Consider the following 13,968-nt stretch of genomic DNA (forward strand, 5'->3'; position numbering starts at 1 on the left):
TCCTCTCTCTCTTTGACCTCCTCTGCCTTTCTTTTTCCCTCCATTCCTCCTCCATATTTCAAGTATATACGTCTCCTTATGACAGGGATCATGAACTAGATTCAGCTGTGGGACGATTTTTTTTCTTGAGCGGATGGTCGGGGGGCAGGAACATAACTGCAAATTGACCGCAAGAAGCCCAAACAGATATGTTTGACAAACAATTTCAAGCCTTGTTTACATTTGTATACGATCACATGTTTCTCTCTATTATGCGTGGGAATACTTGGGAACAGATTTTTTTAATAAAAAAATCGCTTGGAGCTGATAAACATTTTGCTCAGAAAACTTGGGGGCCAAATAAAACCACCCGCGGGCCACCAGTTGGGGAACCCTGCCTTATGATGATATTGCACTTCTCCTAACATACATCTCGTTCTTGCCCGCTCAAGGGATGCCATTTTCCTGACCTTCCTGAAAGTGTACAAAAAGGCATTGTTGTGGGTGCCATGCCAACCAACATAATACAATGTCAATTGAAGAAGAGGCATTACACAGACAGTTTCTTTTTGCATTTATAATTCAAGGATACTTGGCAATATTTTACACACAGGTTACATCCAGATTATGACAGAACAATACACTCATATTGTTTACTTCTGATGTCAATCCAAACCAGCCCTTCTCCTGAGTTTAAAAAAAGATTGTCTGAAATCTGTCATAATCCTCCTACTGGGCAAAAACTGGTTGAGTCAATGTTGTTTCCACGTCATTTCAACCAAAAACGTCAATGCAATGACGTTGAGTCAACGTGGAAAACTGATCGGATTTTTAAAAAGGGAATTTTTTAATTTTTTCCCCACTAAACTTTTGACCTAAATCCAATGACATGGTGAAATATTTTGTTGATTTCACGTTGAATTCACAACCAAATATGAATTAAAACTAGACGTTGAACTGACGTCTGTGCCCAGTGGGATGATTCTATGGACATATTTTGTATTCAATAGGATGGCCCACAGGGCACTACTCTATTGATGCTGTACTACTCGTTTAAACAGGAAGGCGGTGGGGCAGGTTGTATTTGAGATAAGTTTATCAATGACCTTGTAGTGATCCAAATGTGCCTTTACACATCTCACTCATCAGTTTAAAAAGTAAAGCAGTGACGTTGTTTAACAACGTAAACTGTAGGCCTATCTGACCTCTGTTACTGTGAACTGTTGTAATGATATATGTAAATATGTTATGATACTATAGTGTTTAAAAGGGGCGATCTGCAGTTGTAACATACATTTTTAGACTTATAAATTAATGATACTGTATATCCCTATTGATTCTTAAACATATCATTTATAATCCCTCATGAGATTATTTCAACTGTCACACTCCATTAGAACCCCAAAATATAAGCTTGTTGTCCTCCAATGTTTGGAAACATTGTAAATGTAAACAAACCCTGTATAGCCAAAAACATGGTTAAAATGATCATTATGATATCATGAATGGTCAGTCCATAGCAGATCATTATGAGATCATGAATGGTCAGTCCATAGCAGATCATTATGATATCATGAATGGTCAGTCCATAGCAGATCATTATGAGATCATGAATGGTCAGTCCATAGCAGATCATTATGACATCATGAATGGTCAGTCCATAGCAGATCATTATGACATCATGAATGGTCAGTTCATAGCAGATCATTATGACATCATGAATGGTCAGTCCATAGCTCTGTCTATGAATGTGAAAGTGGTTACACGTCTCCAGGCCCATCCCTAAGCTTTATACCAAAGGGTGGCTCGCTTTGTTATTGGTTCAACTTGGGATTGGTCCTTTAATGTGTTAGATAGTGTTGTTTGTGCTATGCATCCAGAATAAATCACTTTGGATAAAAGCTTCTGCTAAATGGAAGAAAGATGTAACATTTTTACCATGACTAGACAGAAGCTGGGATTCAATCCGACTTTTAAAGGCAATGTTCCCACTATTGCGTACATCTTATTCACGGTAAATGCTGCATATGTTCGCACAGTCGGAAATTGCCTTTAAAAGCTGCATTGTCGCCAACCCACGGTCAAATGAACTCCGAGCATGAATCTGTGTCCTGGAACGCAGTTTCTATACATATATATATCACATGCTTTAGTGAATAAGAGATTTTCTATAACGAGAGCAATGGTGAGGCTTTTCCACTGTATTGTCTAATGAGCAGCACCATTGAGGACTTTCACCATTTTGAAGTAGTCAAAATGGTGGGACTTACTGTGGGTTAAGGAAGGAAGGTATAATTCCATCCAGGTCAGCAGAAGGAGTTAACCAATGAATTATAGTCCTGAGCTAACATTCCATAACTGCAAGTAGCAGTAAATCACCAACCTTGGCTTTGTACCTGTTCAGACTGAACACACTGCAGCACATTAGGTGGTATCCTGTTCAGATTATACACACTCCACCAAAATAGGTGGTGGTATTTACCTTTTCAGTTTATTTGCTACCTTCCAATACACTCATAGAAGTAGAAGATATGAACTATTTTAAAATGGAGATCGCCCTCAATGGTGCTGCCCAATCCCATATTGACACAGAAGACAGCATTGCAAGGATAGGAGGTATAACTCTCCTTTCCTAGTTAGCTTATGTAGCCTCTTCCTTCACTTCTCTCTTCTCGACCTCAACTTCTCCCTCTTTGACCTCAACTTCTCCCTCTTTGACCTCAACTTCTCCCTCTTTGACCTCAACTTCTCCCTCTTTGACCTCAACTTCTCCCTCTTTTCCATCTTCCTCCTCCTCTTTGACAATCACATTGAGAGTAAAGGTAGGATTCTCTCCAATATGTATTCTTTGATGTTTCTTAAAATTTCCTGAGTAATTGAAGCTCTTCCCACATTGAGTGCAGTGGTAAGGCTTCTCTCCATTATGTATTTTTTTATGTTCCTTAAGGCTGCCTAAATTATCAAAGCTCTTCCCACAAAAATAGCAGTGGTTAGGCTTCTCTCCTGTGTGGATTCTCTGGTGTTTCTGTAGGGTATCTGCCACACGGAAATTCTTCCCACATTGGGTGCAGTGGTAAGGCTTCTCTCCACTGTGTACTATCTCATGTCTCTTAAGGTTTGCTTTCTCACTGAAGCTCTTCACACATTGGGTGCAGTGGTAAGGCTTCTCTCCCGTGTGTACTTTTTGATGATTATTTAGATTACCTAAGGAACTGAAACTCTTCCCACATTGAGGACAGGGGTAACTCCCACGACCAGGTAGTCTTGATGTACCTTGGTCAACTACACCACCAGTTTTCTCCTCTTCCTCAACTTCTCTCTTTTCCTTCTCATGTACCCTCTCATGTCTCTTAAGGTTTGCTTTCTCACTGAAACTCTTCCCACATGCAGAGCAGTGGAAAGGTTTCTCTCCAGTGTGTACTCTTTGATGATTCTTTAGATTACTCGAGGAACTAAAATTCTTTCCACATTGAGGACAGGGGTAAAGACCACAATCAGGTAGTCTTGATGTATCTGGGTCATCATCCTCCTCTTTGACAATCACATTGAGATTACAGTCACCATCCTCCTCTTTGACAATCACATTGGGAGTACAGTCACCATCCTCCTTTTTGACAATCACATTGAGATTACAGTCACCATCCTCCTCTTTGACAATCACATTGAGAGTACAGTCATCATCCTTCTCTTTGACAATCACATTGAGATTACAGGTAGGTTTCACTCCAATGTGTCTTTGCTGATGTTTCTTAAAGGTTCCTGAATGATAGAAGCTCTTCCCACAAAAAGAGCAGTGGTAAGGCTTCTCTCCACTATGTATTCTTTGATGTTCTTTAAGGCTTCCTGAATGATTAAAGCTCTTCCCACAAAGAGAGCAGTGGTGAGGCTTCTCTCCTGTGTGGATTCTCTGGTGTTTCTGTAGAGTATCTTCCAAACGGAAATTCTTCCCACATTCGAAGCAGTTGTAAGGCTTCTCTCCACTATGTACCTTCTCATGTCTCTTAAGGTGTGCTTTCTCACGGAAACGCTTCCCACATGCTGAGCAGTGGAAAGGTTTCTCTCCAGTGTGTACTCTTTGATGATTCTTTAGATTACTTGAGGAACTAAAATTCTTCCCACATTGAGGGCAGGGGTAACGATAACGACCAGGTAGTCTTGAAGTACCTGAGTCAACTACACCATTACTTTCCTCAACTTCTCTCTTTACCTTATCATTGATTTCCCTCTCACCCTCCTCCTCTTTGATAATCACATTGACAGTACAGGTAGGCTTCTCTTCTATGTGTATTCGCTGATGACTCTTTAGGTTTCCGGGTTGATTGAAACTTTTCCCACAAAGAGAGCAGTGGTAAGGCTTCTCTCTACTGTGTGATCTCTGGTGATTCTTTAGATCTCCTGCAAAACGGAATTTCTTTCCACACTCAGTGCAGTGGTAAGGTTTCTCCCCTGTATGTATTCTCTGGTGTTCCTTAAGGCTTCCTGAATGATTAAAGCTCTTCCCACATGTGGTGCAGTGGTAAGGCTTCTCTTCACTATGTACTCTCTCATGTCTATTAAGATTTACTTTCTCACTGAAACCCCTCCCGCATGTGGAGCAGTGGAAAGGTTTCTCTCCAGTGTGTACTCTTTGATGATTCTTTAGGCTTACTTCTCTTGTAAAACTCTTCCCACAAGCAGAGCAGTGGAAAGGTTTCTCTCCTGTGTGAGTTCTCTTATGAGTCTTTAGAATTCCTGCCCGACTGAAACACTTCCCACATTGGGTGCAGTGGTGAGGCTTCTCCCCTGTATGTATTCTTTGATGTTCTGTAAGGTTTCCTGAACGATTAAAGCTCTTCCCACACTGGGAGCAGTGGTAAGGCTTCTCCCCTGTATGTATTCTCTGGTGACTTTTTAGACTTCCAAGCTGAGTGAATCCCTCCCCACACTGAGCACAGTGGTAAGGCTTTTTTTTACTGTGTGATCTCTGATGACTCTTTAGGTCTCCTGTCCGACTGAAACTCTTCCCACATTGGGAGCAGAGGTATGTCTTCTTTATTTTGGGAGTCTGTTTGAGTGATTTGAGGTGAGTTGGACAAATAAAACTGTCGCTACAGCAGGGTTGGTGCTTCTGTCTGCATTGTTTATGATTTCCTGATGCTGTGGGACTGGGCTTGCTGTCTGAGCCTGGGTTGGAGCTCTTTCCTGTAAGAATATGAACACATATTGGGTAAGAAACAGAAAGAGGAACAAAGGCTTTTAGGCTTAGAAATGCAGGATTTAACCTTAAATAACAGCTGAAAAAACTAGTTACGGTAGCAACAACATATCCTACCACTTCCTCAAAATAGTCCGAAATAATCTCAGATCAATCAAGAAATCTGTAATTAGTGCAGAGCCATGATGTAGTGATAAAACTCCCCTACACCAATCACATTTAAGACTCCCCACCAGAGACCAGGGTTCCATACCCTTCACCAACAACATTTATTAGTTCCTAAAATCACTAGCCAGCCAAGTTCCATCTCTGTGTTTGTCAATGAAGCAGATACATTGAGCAGGCAGGCCACGTTAGCTCCATCAGCTTATCAGCTCACTGGCGACACATGTGTTTCCGTACCGATTTGTTTCTTACAACTTTCTCGCTATCCATTACCAGAGTGTGTAAGTCAGTGTTTCATAGCAAATCATGTTACAAAACAGGTCGCGGCGGGACACAAGATGTTCGCGAATGGGAATTTTGACAAGTGGCAGTTGAGATGCAAGTGCGCATCGTCTCAATTCCCCATTTGCCCAAAATAGGCTGTAGTCAATACCATAGTCTGTCATGTTTGACAAGGATAATTAATATTAAGGTCTAAAGGCTTGATTCTGTCATACCAGAGGCACTGTTCATTCAGATAGGAGAGAAAGGCCAGTGACTGTTGAGCACCGCAACATCACCCACCTTGCAATCTGAGCGGAGGCAGTCAACATTTTAAACTATTTAACCATAAATTATAAATGCAATTTGGAACATTTGCGCTTATAGCCTACTGCCGTGTGCGCATTGCTGAGCTTATAGCCCACCCGGTTTCTTCATGCATCGAGCCGACAGAAACAAACATCTCTCTGGTAAGAAGAAGGGCGGGGGTGTATGCCTTATGATTAACAAGTCGTGGTGTGATCATAACAACATACAAGAACTCAAGTCCTTTTGTTCACCTGACCTATAATTCCTTACGATCAAATGCCGACCGCATTATCTACCAAGAGAATTCTCTTCGATTATAATCATAGCCGTGTATATCCCCCCCAAGCAGACGCCTTGACGGCCCAGAAAGAACTTCATTGGACTATGTAAACTGGAAACCACATATCCTGAGGCTGCATTTATTGTAGCTGGGGATTTTAACAAGGCTAATCCGAAAACAAGGCTCTCTAAATTTGATCAGCATATTGAATGCGCGACCCGGGCTGGCAACACTCTGGATCATTGCTACTCTAAATTCTGTGACGCGTACAAAGCCCTCCCTCTGCAAATCTGAAGACGACTCCATTTTGTTGCTCCCAGCCTGTAGACAGAAACTAAAACAGGAAACGCCCGTGCTCAGGTCTGTTCAATGCTGGTCCGACCAATCTGATTCCACGCTTCAAGATTGCTTCGTTCATGTGGACTGGGATATGTTCCGGATAGCATCGGACAATAACATTGATGTATACGCTTATTCAGTGAGCAAGTTTATTAGCAAGGGCATCGGTGATATGGTACCCACGGTGACTATTAAATCCTTCCTCAACCAGAAACCGTGGATTCGTGCAAAACTGAAAGTGCAAACCACTGCTTTTAATCATGGCAAAGCAACCGGAAACATGACTGAATACAAACAGTGTAGCTATTCCCTCCGCAAGGCAATCAAACAAGCTAAGCGTCAGTATATAGACAAAGTAGAGTCGCAATTCAACGGCTCAGACACGAGACGTATGTGGCAGGGTCTACAGCCAATCACGGATTACAAAAAGAAAAGCAGCCCCGTCGCGGACACCAATGTCTTGCTCCCAGACAAACTAAACAACTTCTTTGCTTGCTTTGAGGACAATACAGTGCCACTGACACGGCCCACTACCAAAACCTGCGGGCTCTCCTTCACAGCAGCCAACGTGAGTAAAACATTTAAACGTGTTAAAGGCCCAGACGGCATCCCTAGCCGCGTCCTCAGAGCATGCGCAAACAAGCTGGCTGTTGTGTTTACGGACATATTCAATCAATCCCTATCCCAGTCTGCTGTGTCCACATGCTTCAAGAGGGCCACCATTGTTCCTGTTCGCATGAAATCTAAGGTAACTGAACTAGATGACTATCGCCCCGTAGCACTCACTTCTGTCATCATGAAGTGCTTTGAGAGACTAGTCAAGGATCATATCACCTCCACCCTACCTGACATCCTAGACCCACTCCAATTTGCTTACCGACCAAATAGTTCCACAGACAACGCAATCGCAACCACACTGCCCTATCCCATCTGGACAAGAGGAATACCTATGTAAGAATGCTGTTCATCGATTACAGCTCAGCATTCAACACCATAGTAACCTCCAAACTCGTCATGAAGCTCGAGACCCTGGGTCTCGACCCCGCCCTGTGCAACTGGGTCCTGGACTTTGACAGGCCGCCCCTAGGTGGTGAGGGTAGGAAGCAACATCTCCACCCCACTGATCCTCAACACTGGGGCCCCACAAGGGTGAGTTCTAGGCCCTCTCCTGTAGGGGGAGGGGCTGTATCACCGCCTGGTACGGCAACTGCTCCGCCCACAACCGTAAGGATCTCCAGAGGGTAGTGAGGTCTGCACAACGCATCACTGGGGCAAACTACCTGCCCTCCAGGACACCTACACCACCCGATGTCACAGGAAGGAAAAAAAGATCCTCAAGGACAACAACCACCCAGACACTGCCTGTTCACCCCGCTATCATCCAGAAGGCGAGGTCAATACAGGTGCATCAAAGCTAGGACCGAGAGACTGAAAAACAGGATCTATCTCAAGGCCATCAGACTTAAACAGCCATCACTAGCATTGAGTGGCTTCTGCCAACATACAGACTCAATCTTTAGCCACTTTTATAATTAACATTTGGATGTAATAAATGTATCACTAGTCACTTAAACTGTCACTTTATATAATGTTTACATATCCTACATTACTTCTCATATGTATATACTGTACTCTATACCATCTACTGCATCTTGCCTATGCCGTTCGGCCATCGCTCATCCATATATTTATATGTACATATTCTGAATAATTCCTTTACACTTGTGTGTATAAGGTAGTTGTTGTGAAATTGTTAGATTACTTGTTAGATATTACTGCACGGTCGGAACTAGAAGCACAAGCATTTCGCTACACTGGCATTAACATCTGCTAACGATGTGTATGTGACCAATAAAATTTGATTTGATTTACTGCCGTGTGAACATTGCTGAGCTTATAGCCTATTGCCGTGTGGACATTGCTGAGCTTATAATGAGACTAAATAATACTTTACAAAAAAAATGGTAACTAAACATTCTGATCAGCCTCATTGTTATTAAAGGGTGTTTTGATGTACAGTGGTTGTATTCATTTGGGATCTATCACCCCACAACTGTCCCAGAGTCTGGTCTGGAATATTTACTTCTCGCACAGAACAACAAGCTGACCAATAGAAGAGGTCAATGTTTGTACTATGGGGGGATAGTACATTGACATAGTAAAAGCAGCAGTCTGTTCGTTACTCATCTTGTTCCCTGACAAGCTGACCAATAGAAGAGGTCAATGTTTGTACTATGGGGCGATAGAACATTGACGTAATAAAAGCAGCAGCCTGTTCGTTACTCATCTTGTCGACCAAAAAGTGGACATTTATTCTAACATCTTCAATATGCGTCTTGGAATCCGATAAGACCGTTGCATCCCCCTGATGTGTCTGTCTTCACTAATAGCCTACCCCGATGTGTCGGTCTTCACTAGCAGCCTACCCCGATGTGTCTGTCTTCACTAGCAGCCTACCCCGATGTGTCTGTCTTCACTAGCAGCCTACCCCGATGTGTCTGTCTTCACTAGTAGCCTCCCCCGATGTGTCGGTCTTCACTAATAGCCTACCCCGATGTGTCGGTCTTCACTTAGCAGTCTACCCCGATGTGTCGGTCTTCACTAGCAGCATCCCCCGATGTGCCTGTCTTCACTAGCAGCCTACCCCGATGTGTCTGTCTTCACTAGCAGCCTACCCCGATGTGTCTGTCTTCACTAGCAGCCTACCCCGATGTGTCTGTCTTCACTAGTAGCCTCCCCCGATGTGTCGGTCTTCACTAGCAGCCTACCCCGATGTGTCGGTCTTCACTAGTAGCCTCCCCCGATGTGTCGGTCTTCACTAGCAGCCTACCCCGATGTGTCGGTCTTCACTTAGCAGTCTACCCCGATGTGTCTGTCTTCACTAATAGCCTACCCCGATGTGTCGGTCTTCACTTAGCAGTCTACCCCGATGTGTCTGTCTTCACTAATAGCCTACCCCGATGTGTCGGTCTTCACTTAGCAGTCTACCCCGATGTGTCTGTCTTCACTAGCAGCATCCCCCGATGTGTCTGTCTTCACTAGCAGCCTACCCCGATGTGTCGGTCTTCACTTAGCAGCCTACCCCGATGTGTCGGTCTTCACTAGTAGCCTACCCCGATGTGTCTGTCTTCACTAATAGCCTACCCCGATGTGTCGGTCTTCACTAATAGCCTACCCCGATGTGTCTGTCTTCACTAGAAGCCTACCCCGATGTGTCGGTCTTCACTAGTAGCCTACCCCGATGTGTCTGTCTTCACTAACAGCCTACCCCGATGTGTCGGTCTTCACTAGTAGCCTACCCCGATGTGTCTGTCTTCACTAGCAGCCTACCCCAATGTGTCGGTCTTCACTAGTAGCCTACCCCGATGTGTCTGTCTTCACTAACAGCCTACCCCGATGTGTCGGCCTTCACTAGTAGCCTACCCCGATGTGTCGGCCTTCACTAATAGCCTACCCCGATGTGTCGGCCTTCACTAATAGCCTACCCCGATGTGGCGGCCTTCACTAATAGACTACCCCGATGTGTCGGCCTTCACTAATAGCCTACCCCGATGTGTCGGCCTTCACTAACAGCCTACCCCGATGTGTCGGCCTTCACTAGTAGCCTACCCCGATGTGTCGGCCTTCACTAGTAGCCTCCCCCGATGTGTCGGTCTTCACTAGTAGCCTACCCCGATGTGTCGGCCTTCACTAGTAGCCTCCCCCGATGTGTCGGCCTTCACTAGTAGCCTACCCCGATGTGTCGGCCTTCACTAATAGCCTACCCCGATGTGTCGGCCTTCACTAATAGCCTACCCCGATGTGTCGGCCTTCACTAATAGACTACCCCGATGTGTCGGCCTTCACTAATAGCCTACCCCGATGTGTCGGCCTTCACTAACAGCCTACCCCGATGTGTCGGCCTTCACTAGTAGCCTACCCCGATGTGTCGGCCTTCACTAGTAGCCTCCCCCGATGTGTCGGTCTTCACTAGTAGCCTACCCCGATGTGTCGGCCTTCACTAGTAGCCTCCCCCGATGTGTCGGCCTTCACTAGTAGCCTCCCCCGATGTGTCGGTCTTCACTAGTAGCCTACCCCGATGTGTCGGCCTTCACTAGTAGCCTACCCCGATGTGTCGGCCTTCACTAGTAGCCTCCCCCGATGTGTCGGCTTCACTAGTAGCCTCCCCCGATGTGTCTGTCTTCACTAGTAGCCTCCCCCGATGTGTCGGTCTTCACTAGTAGCCTCCCCCGATGTGTCGGCCTTCACTAGTAGCCTACCCCGATGTGTCGGCCTTCACTAGTAGCCTACCTCGGAGCTGCGACGACTGTGAGATGGACCTGATCACGTGATGGGAATTGGCTAATAAGAATTGAGATGTCTGAGAGAGCCATGTGAGTGAGAGGTGCTTCGGAGCAAGGCGGTTGGCAGCTAGGAGAAGGGAATGGCTACCCAGACTATGCAAATAGTCTGCGTAGCCATTTGATTAGCTGTTCAGGAGTCTTATGGCTTGGAAGTAGAAGCTATTTAGGAGCCTCTTGAACCTAGACTTGGCACTCTGGTACTGCTTCCCGTGCGGTAGCAGAGAGAACAGTCTATGACTAGGGTGGCTGGAGTCTTTGACGATTTTTAGGGCCTTCCTTTTAGGGCCTTCCTCTGACACCGCCTGGTCCTGGATGGCAGGAAACTTGGCCCTGGTGATGTACTGGGCCGTACGCACTACACTCTGTAGTGCCTTGCGGCCGAGCAGTTGCCATACCAGGCAGTGATGCAACCCGTCAGGATGCTCTCGATGGTGTAGCTGTAAAAATCTGAGGACCCATGCCAAGTCTTTGTGTCTCCTGTGGGGGAATAGGTTTTGTCATGCCCTCTTCACGACTGTCTTGGTGAGCTTGGACCATGTTAGTTTGTTGGTGATGTGGACGCCAAAGGAACTTGAAGCTCTCAACCTGCTCCACTACAGCCCCGTCGATGAGAATGGGGGCGTGCTCGGTCCGCCTTTTTCCTGTGGTCCACAATCATCTCCTTTGTCTTGATCACATTGAGGGAGAGGTTGTTGTACTTGCACCATACGGTCAGGTCTCTGACCTCCTACCTATAGGCTGTCTCATCGTTGTCAGTGATCAGGTTGTTGTGTTAGTGGGGCACGATTGGAATCCAAAACACAACCCTCATGTACGTCGTGACCACCTGAGTTACACAAATCTCACAACTGTTTTGGAATATACTTTATGACCAAAATTATCCTACTTACACTTTAGTCAATATTGAAAGTGGAATAAATGTTTGACTAATATCGATGCCACATAAGCCATTTTCAACCAGAGAAGTTTTTTTTTTTTAAATTCAGTTGCTCTTTAATTTGTTGGGATGTGAGCCAGAGGGCTGGTACATTAACAGAGCATTGAAAGAAAGGCTTTACTAGGGGCTTGTTGCTTTGAATCACACAGTGATAACGCAAATTAAATATATAAAATATTATCATGTTTGGTGATAAAGCAATTCGTCCTCCCTCTCAAACACAGCCTGAACTCAAGTCAAAGAGGATGTAAGTCTGAACATTTTTCATAGGCATTTAGCAGACGCGCTTAACCAGAGCGACTTGCAGTTAGTGCATCCATCTTAAGTAGGTGAGACCACCACATTTCTCAATCATAGTAAGTATATGTTTCCTCAATAAAGTAGCTATCAGCAAAGGCTGTGCTAGTGGGAAAAGACCTTCAGAACTCACCCGAGTCACTATTTTCTTCCTCCTTGATTTCTCTCTCCTCCTCCTCCTCCTCCTCCTCTTTCACAATCACATTGAGTTCCAGTGTTTGACTGCAGTCCTCCAGCTTCACTGTCATCACCTCTGGACCCTGTTGTGAGCTTGTCTGGGCCGGAACACCACAGCCAGAACCCGGCTCTGACATGGTAGGCTGGGTAGATCTAAAAGCGGAGACCCAAATAGTTCAGGATGGTTTTCACAAATGGATCTTTCGTGGGATTGCTACAGAATAGACAACACAAATATGTAACGTTTGCTAAACGAGCTAACCACACATCACGTCCAACAGGGATTAGCATAAATCGGTAGCCATTAGTAACGGTTGGTCCAGCTAATTCCTCGCTAGTAATTTTGCTCACAATGAGACGATAGCTGGCTACCAAACGCAAGTCACACTTCAACCGTTACCCTGAACTGAAGTTAGCTACCTAGCTTAAGAAACGGGTTGGAGGGGTGTAGGTAGCTAACTATCTAGCGTGCTAATCGCTAATGGATAGCTGGGGAAACATCATCAAGGCCCGGCAGTGGCAACCACTGCAGATTCATGGAATGATTTTAGTATAAACGGGTAGCCAGGTAATTCAGCAGCGGTTGGTCCAGCTAATTTAGCTAGCTAGCTAATTCCTCGCTAGTCATTTTGCTCACAATGAGACGATAGCTGGCTACCAAACGCAAGTCACACTTCAACCGTTACCCTGAACTGTAGTTAGCTAACTAACATTAGCTATACTAACGGATTGGAGGTTGTAACTAACTAACTATCTAGCTGACTAATGGCTACCTTGCTGGGAAAACAACAACAAAGAAAGGCCGCGGCAACCACTGCAGATTTATGGAATGCGTTAGTTTACATACCCAACTACAAGGTCACATTTAAAATGTAAATACCTGAACAGTTAACTTTTCTGTAATCGTTTGGCTGTAAATGCAAATGATGAGATCCTGTGAGAGCAAGCAGAACCGTTCAATGTATTATTCTATATGGTATAAACACATCTGTATGACGGGATCTTCTTCTTCGATGTGGTTTAACGGCGGTTGGCATCCAATACACGTTGCATTACCGCCACCACCTAGACTGGAGTATAACTCCCTTATAGTTCGCTTCTTCTTTTTTTAAGTTAATAAATGAACAAATACCCTACCATCTAACCCTACACTAATTAAAAACCCACCACCCTACTCCACTAAATCTATGTAATCGTACCTCAGGCCAACAGCCTGAAAGGACAGGACCACTTAACACACCCTGTAACTCTTCTGATGTCAAATCTCATACAACCAAATACTTCTCTGCAACTGCCACCACAACTTCAATTTTCTGCAACTTATCTTCCATCCCTGCAATACAGTTGATAAACAATGCGATAAATTCAAAAAATCCAATCTTACTGAAGCATACATCACTCCTCGGCCTATCCCTCTGTACTGGTGCAGATCTACTACTTACACCACTCCTCTCAGGATCCCTCCCCCTTGACCCATCTTCCTCTACTTCCTTCACTGCCTCAGCATATGACAACTTCTGCACTATTCTAACCCTGGTAACCTCAACCTGCCTCTCTCTAACTGGACATTTCTGATCTCCAGACCCATGTGCACCCCTACAATTAAAACATACCGCAGGTAGCCTAGTGGTTAGAGCGTTGGGGCAGTAACCGAAAGGTTGCTAGATTGTTCTGCCCCTGAACAAGG

The 13,968-nt window shown here is 44.9% G+C and overlaps 1 protein-coding gene across 2 annotated transcripts; it reads right to left on the reverse strand.

Annotated features, from left to right (window-relative positions):
* Positions 1-536: 536 nt before the first annotated feature.
* On the reverse strand, positions 537-13,483 carry LOC139545903 (zinc finger protein 271-like). Of its 2 annotated transcripts, XM_071354126.1 has the most exons (4): positions 13,162-13,483; positions 12,238-12,434; positions 2,699-5,160; positions 537-2,656 (listed from the first exon to the last, which is right to left on the reverse strand). In XM_071354126.1, exons 2-4 carry the CDS (start codon positions 12,416-12,418, stop codon positions 2,621-2,623), a joined length of 2,679 nt encoding a protein of 892 aa, XP_071210227.1. In that variant the 5' UTR covers positions 12,419-12,434; positions 13,162-13,483; the 3' UTR covers positions 537-2,620. The 2 variants fall into 2 exon arrangements, with proteins under 2 accessions (XP_071210227.1, XP_071210217.1); XM_071354116.1 differs by having other exon boundaries at positions 537-5,160.
* Between the last annotated feature and the right edge of the window lie 485 nt (positions 13,484-13,968).

This window comes from Salvelinus alpinus, chromosome 2, assembly GCF_045679555.1.
Source record: "Salvelinus alpinus chromosome 2, SLU_Salpinus.1, whole genome shotgun sequence".
Taxonomy (NCBI): domain Eukaryota; kingdom Metazoa; phylum Chordata; class Actinopteri; order Salmoniformes; family Salmonidae; genus Salvelinus; species Salvelinus alpinus.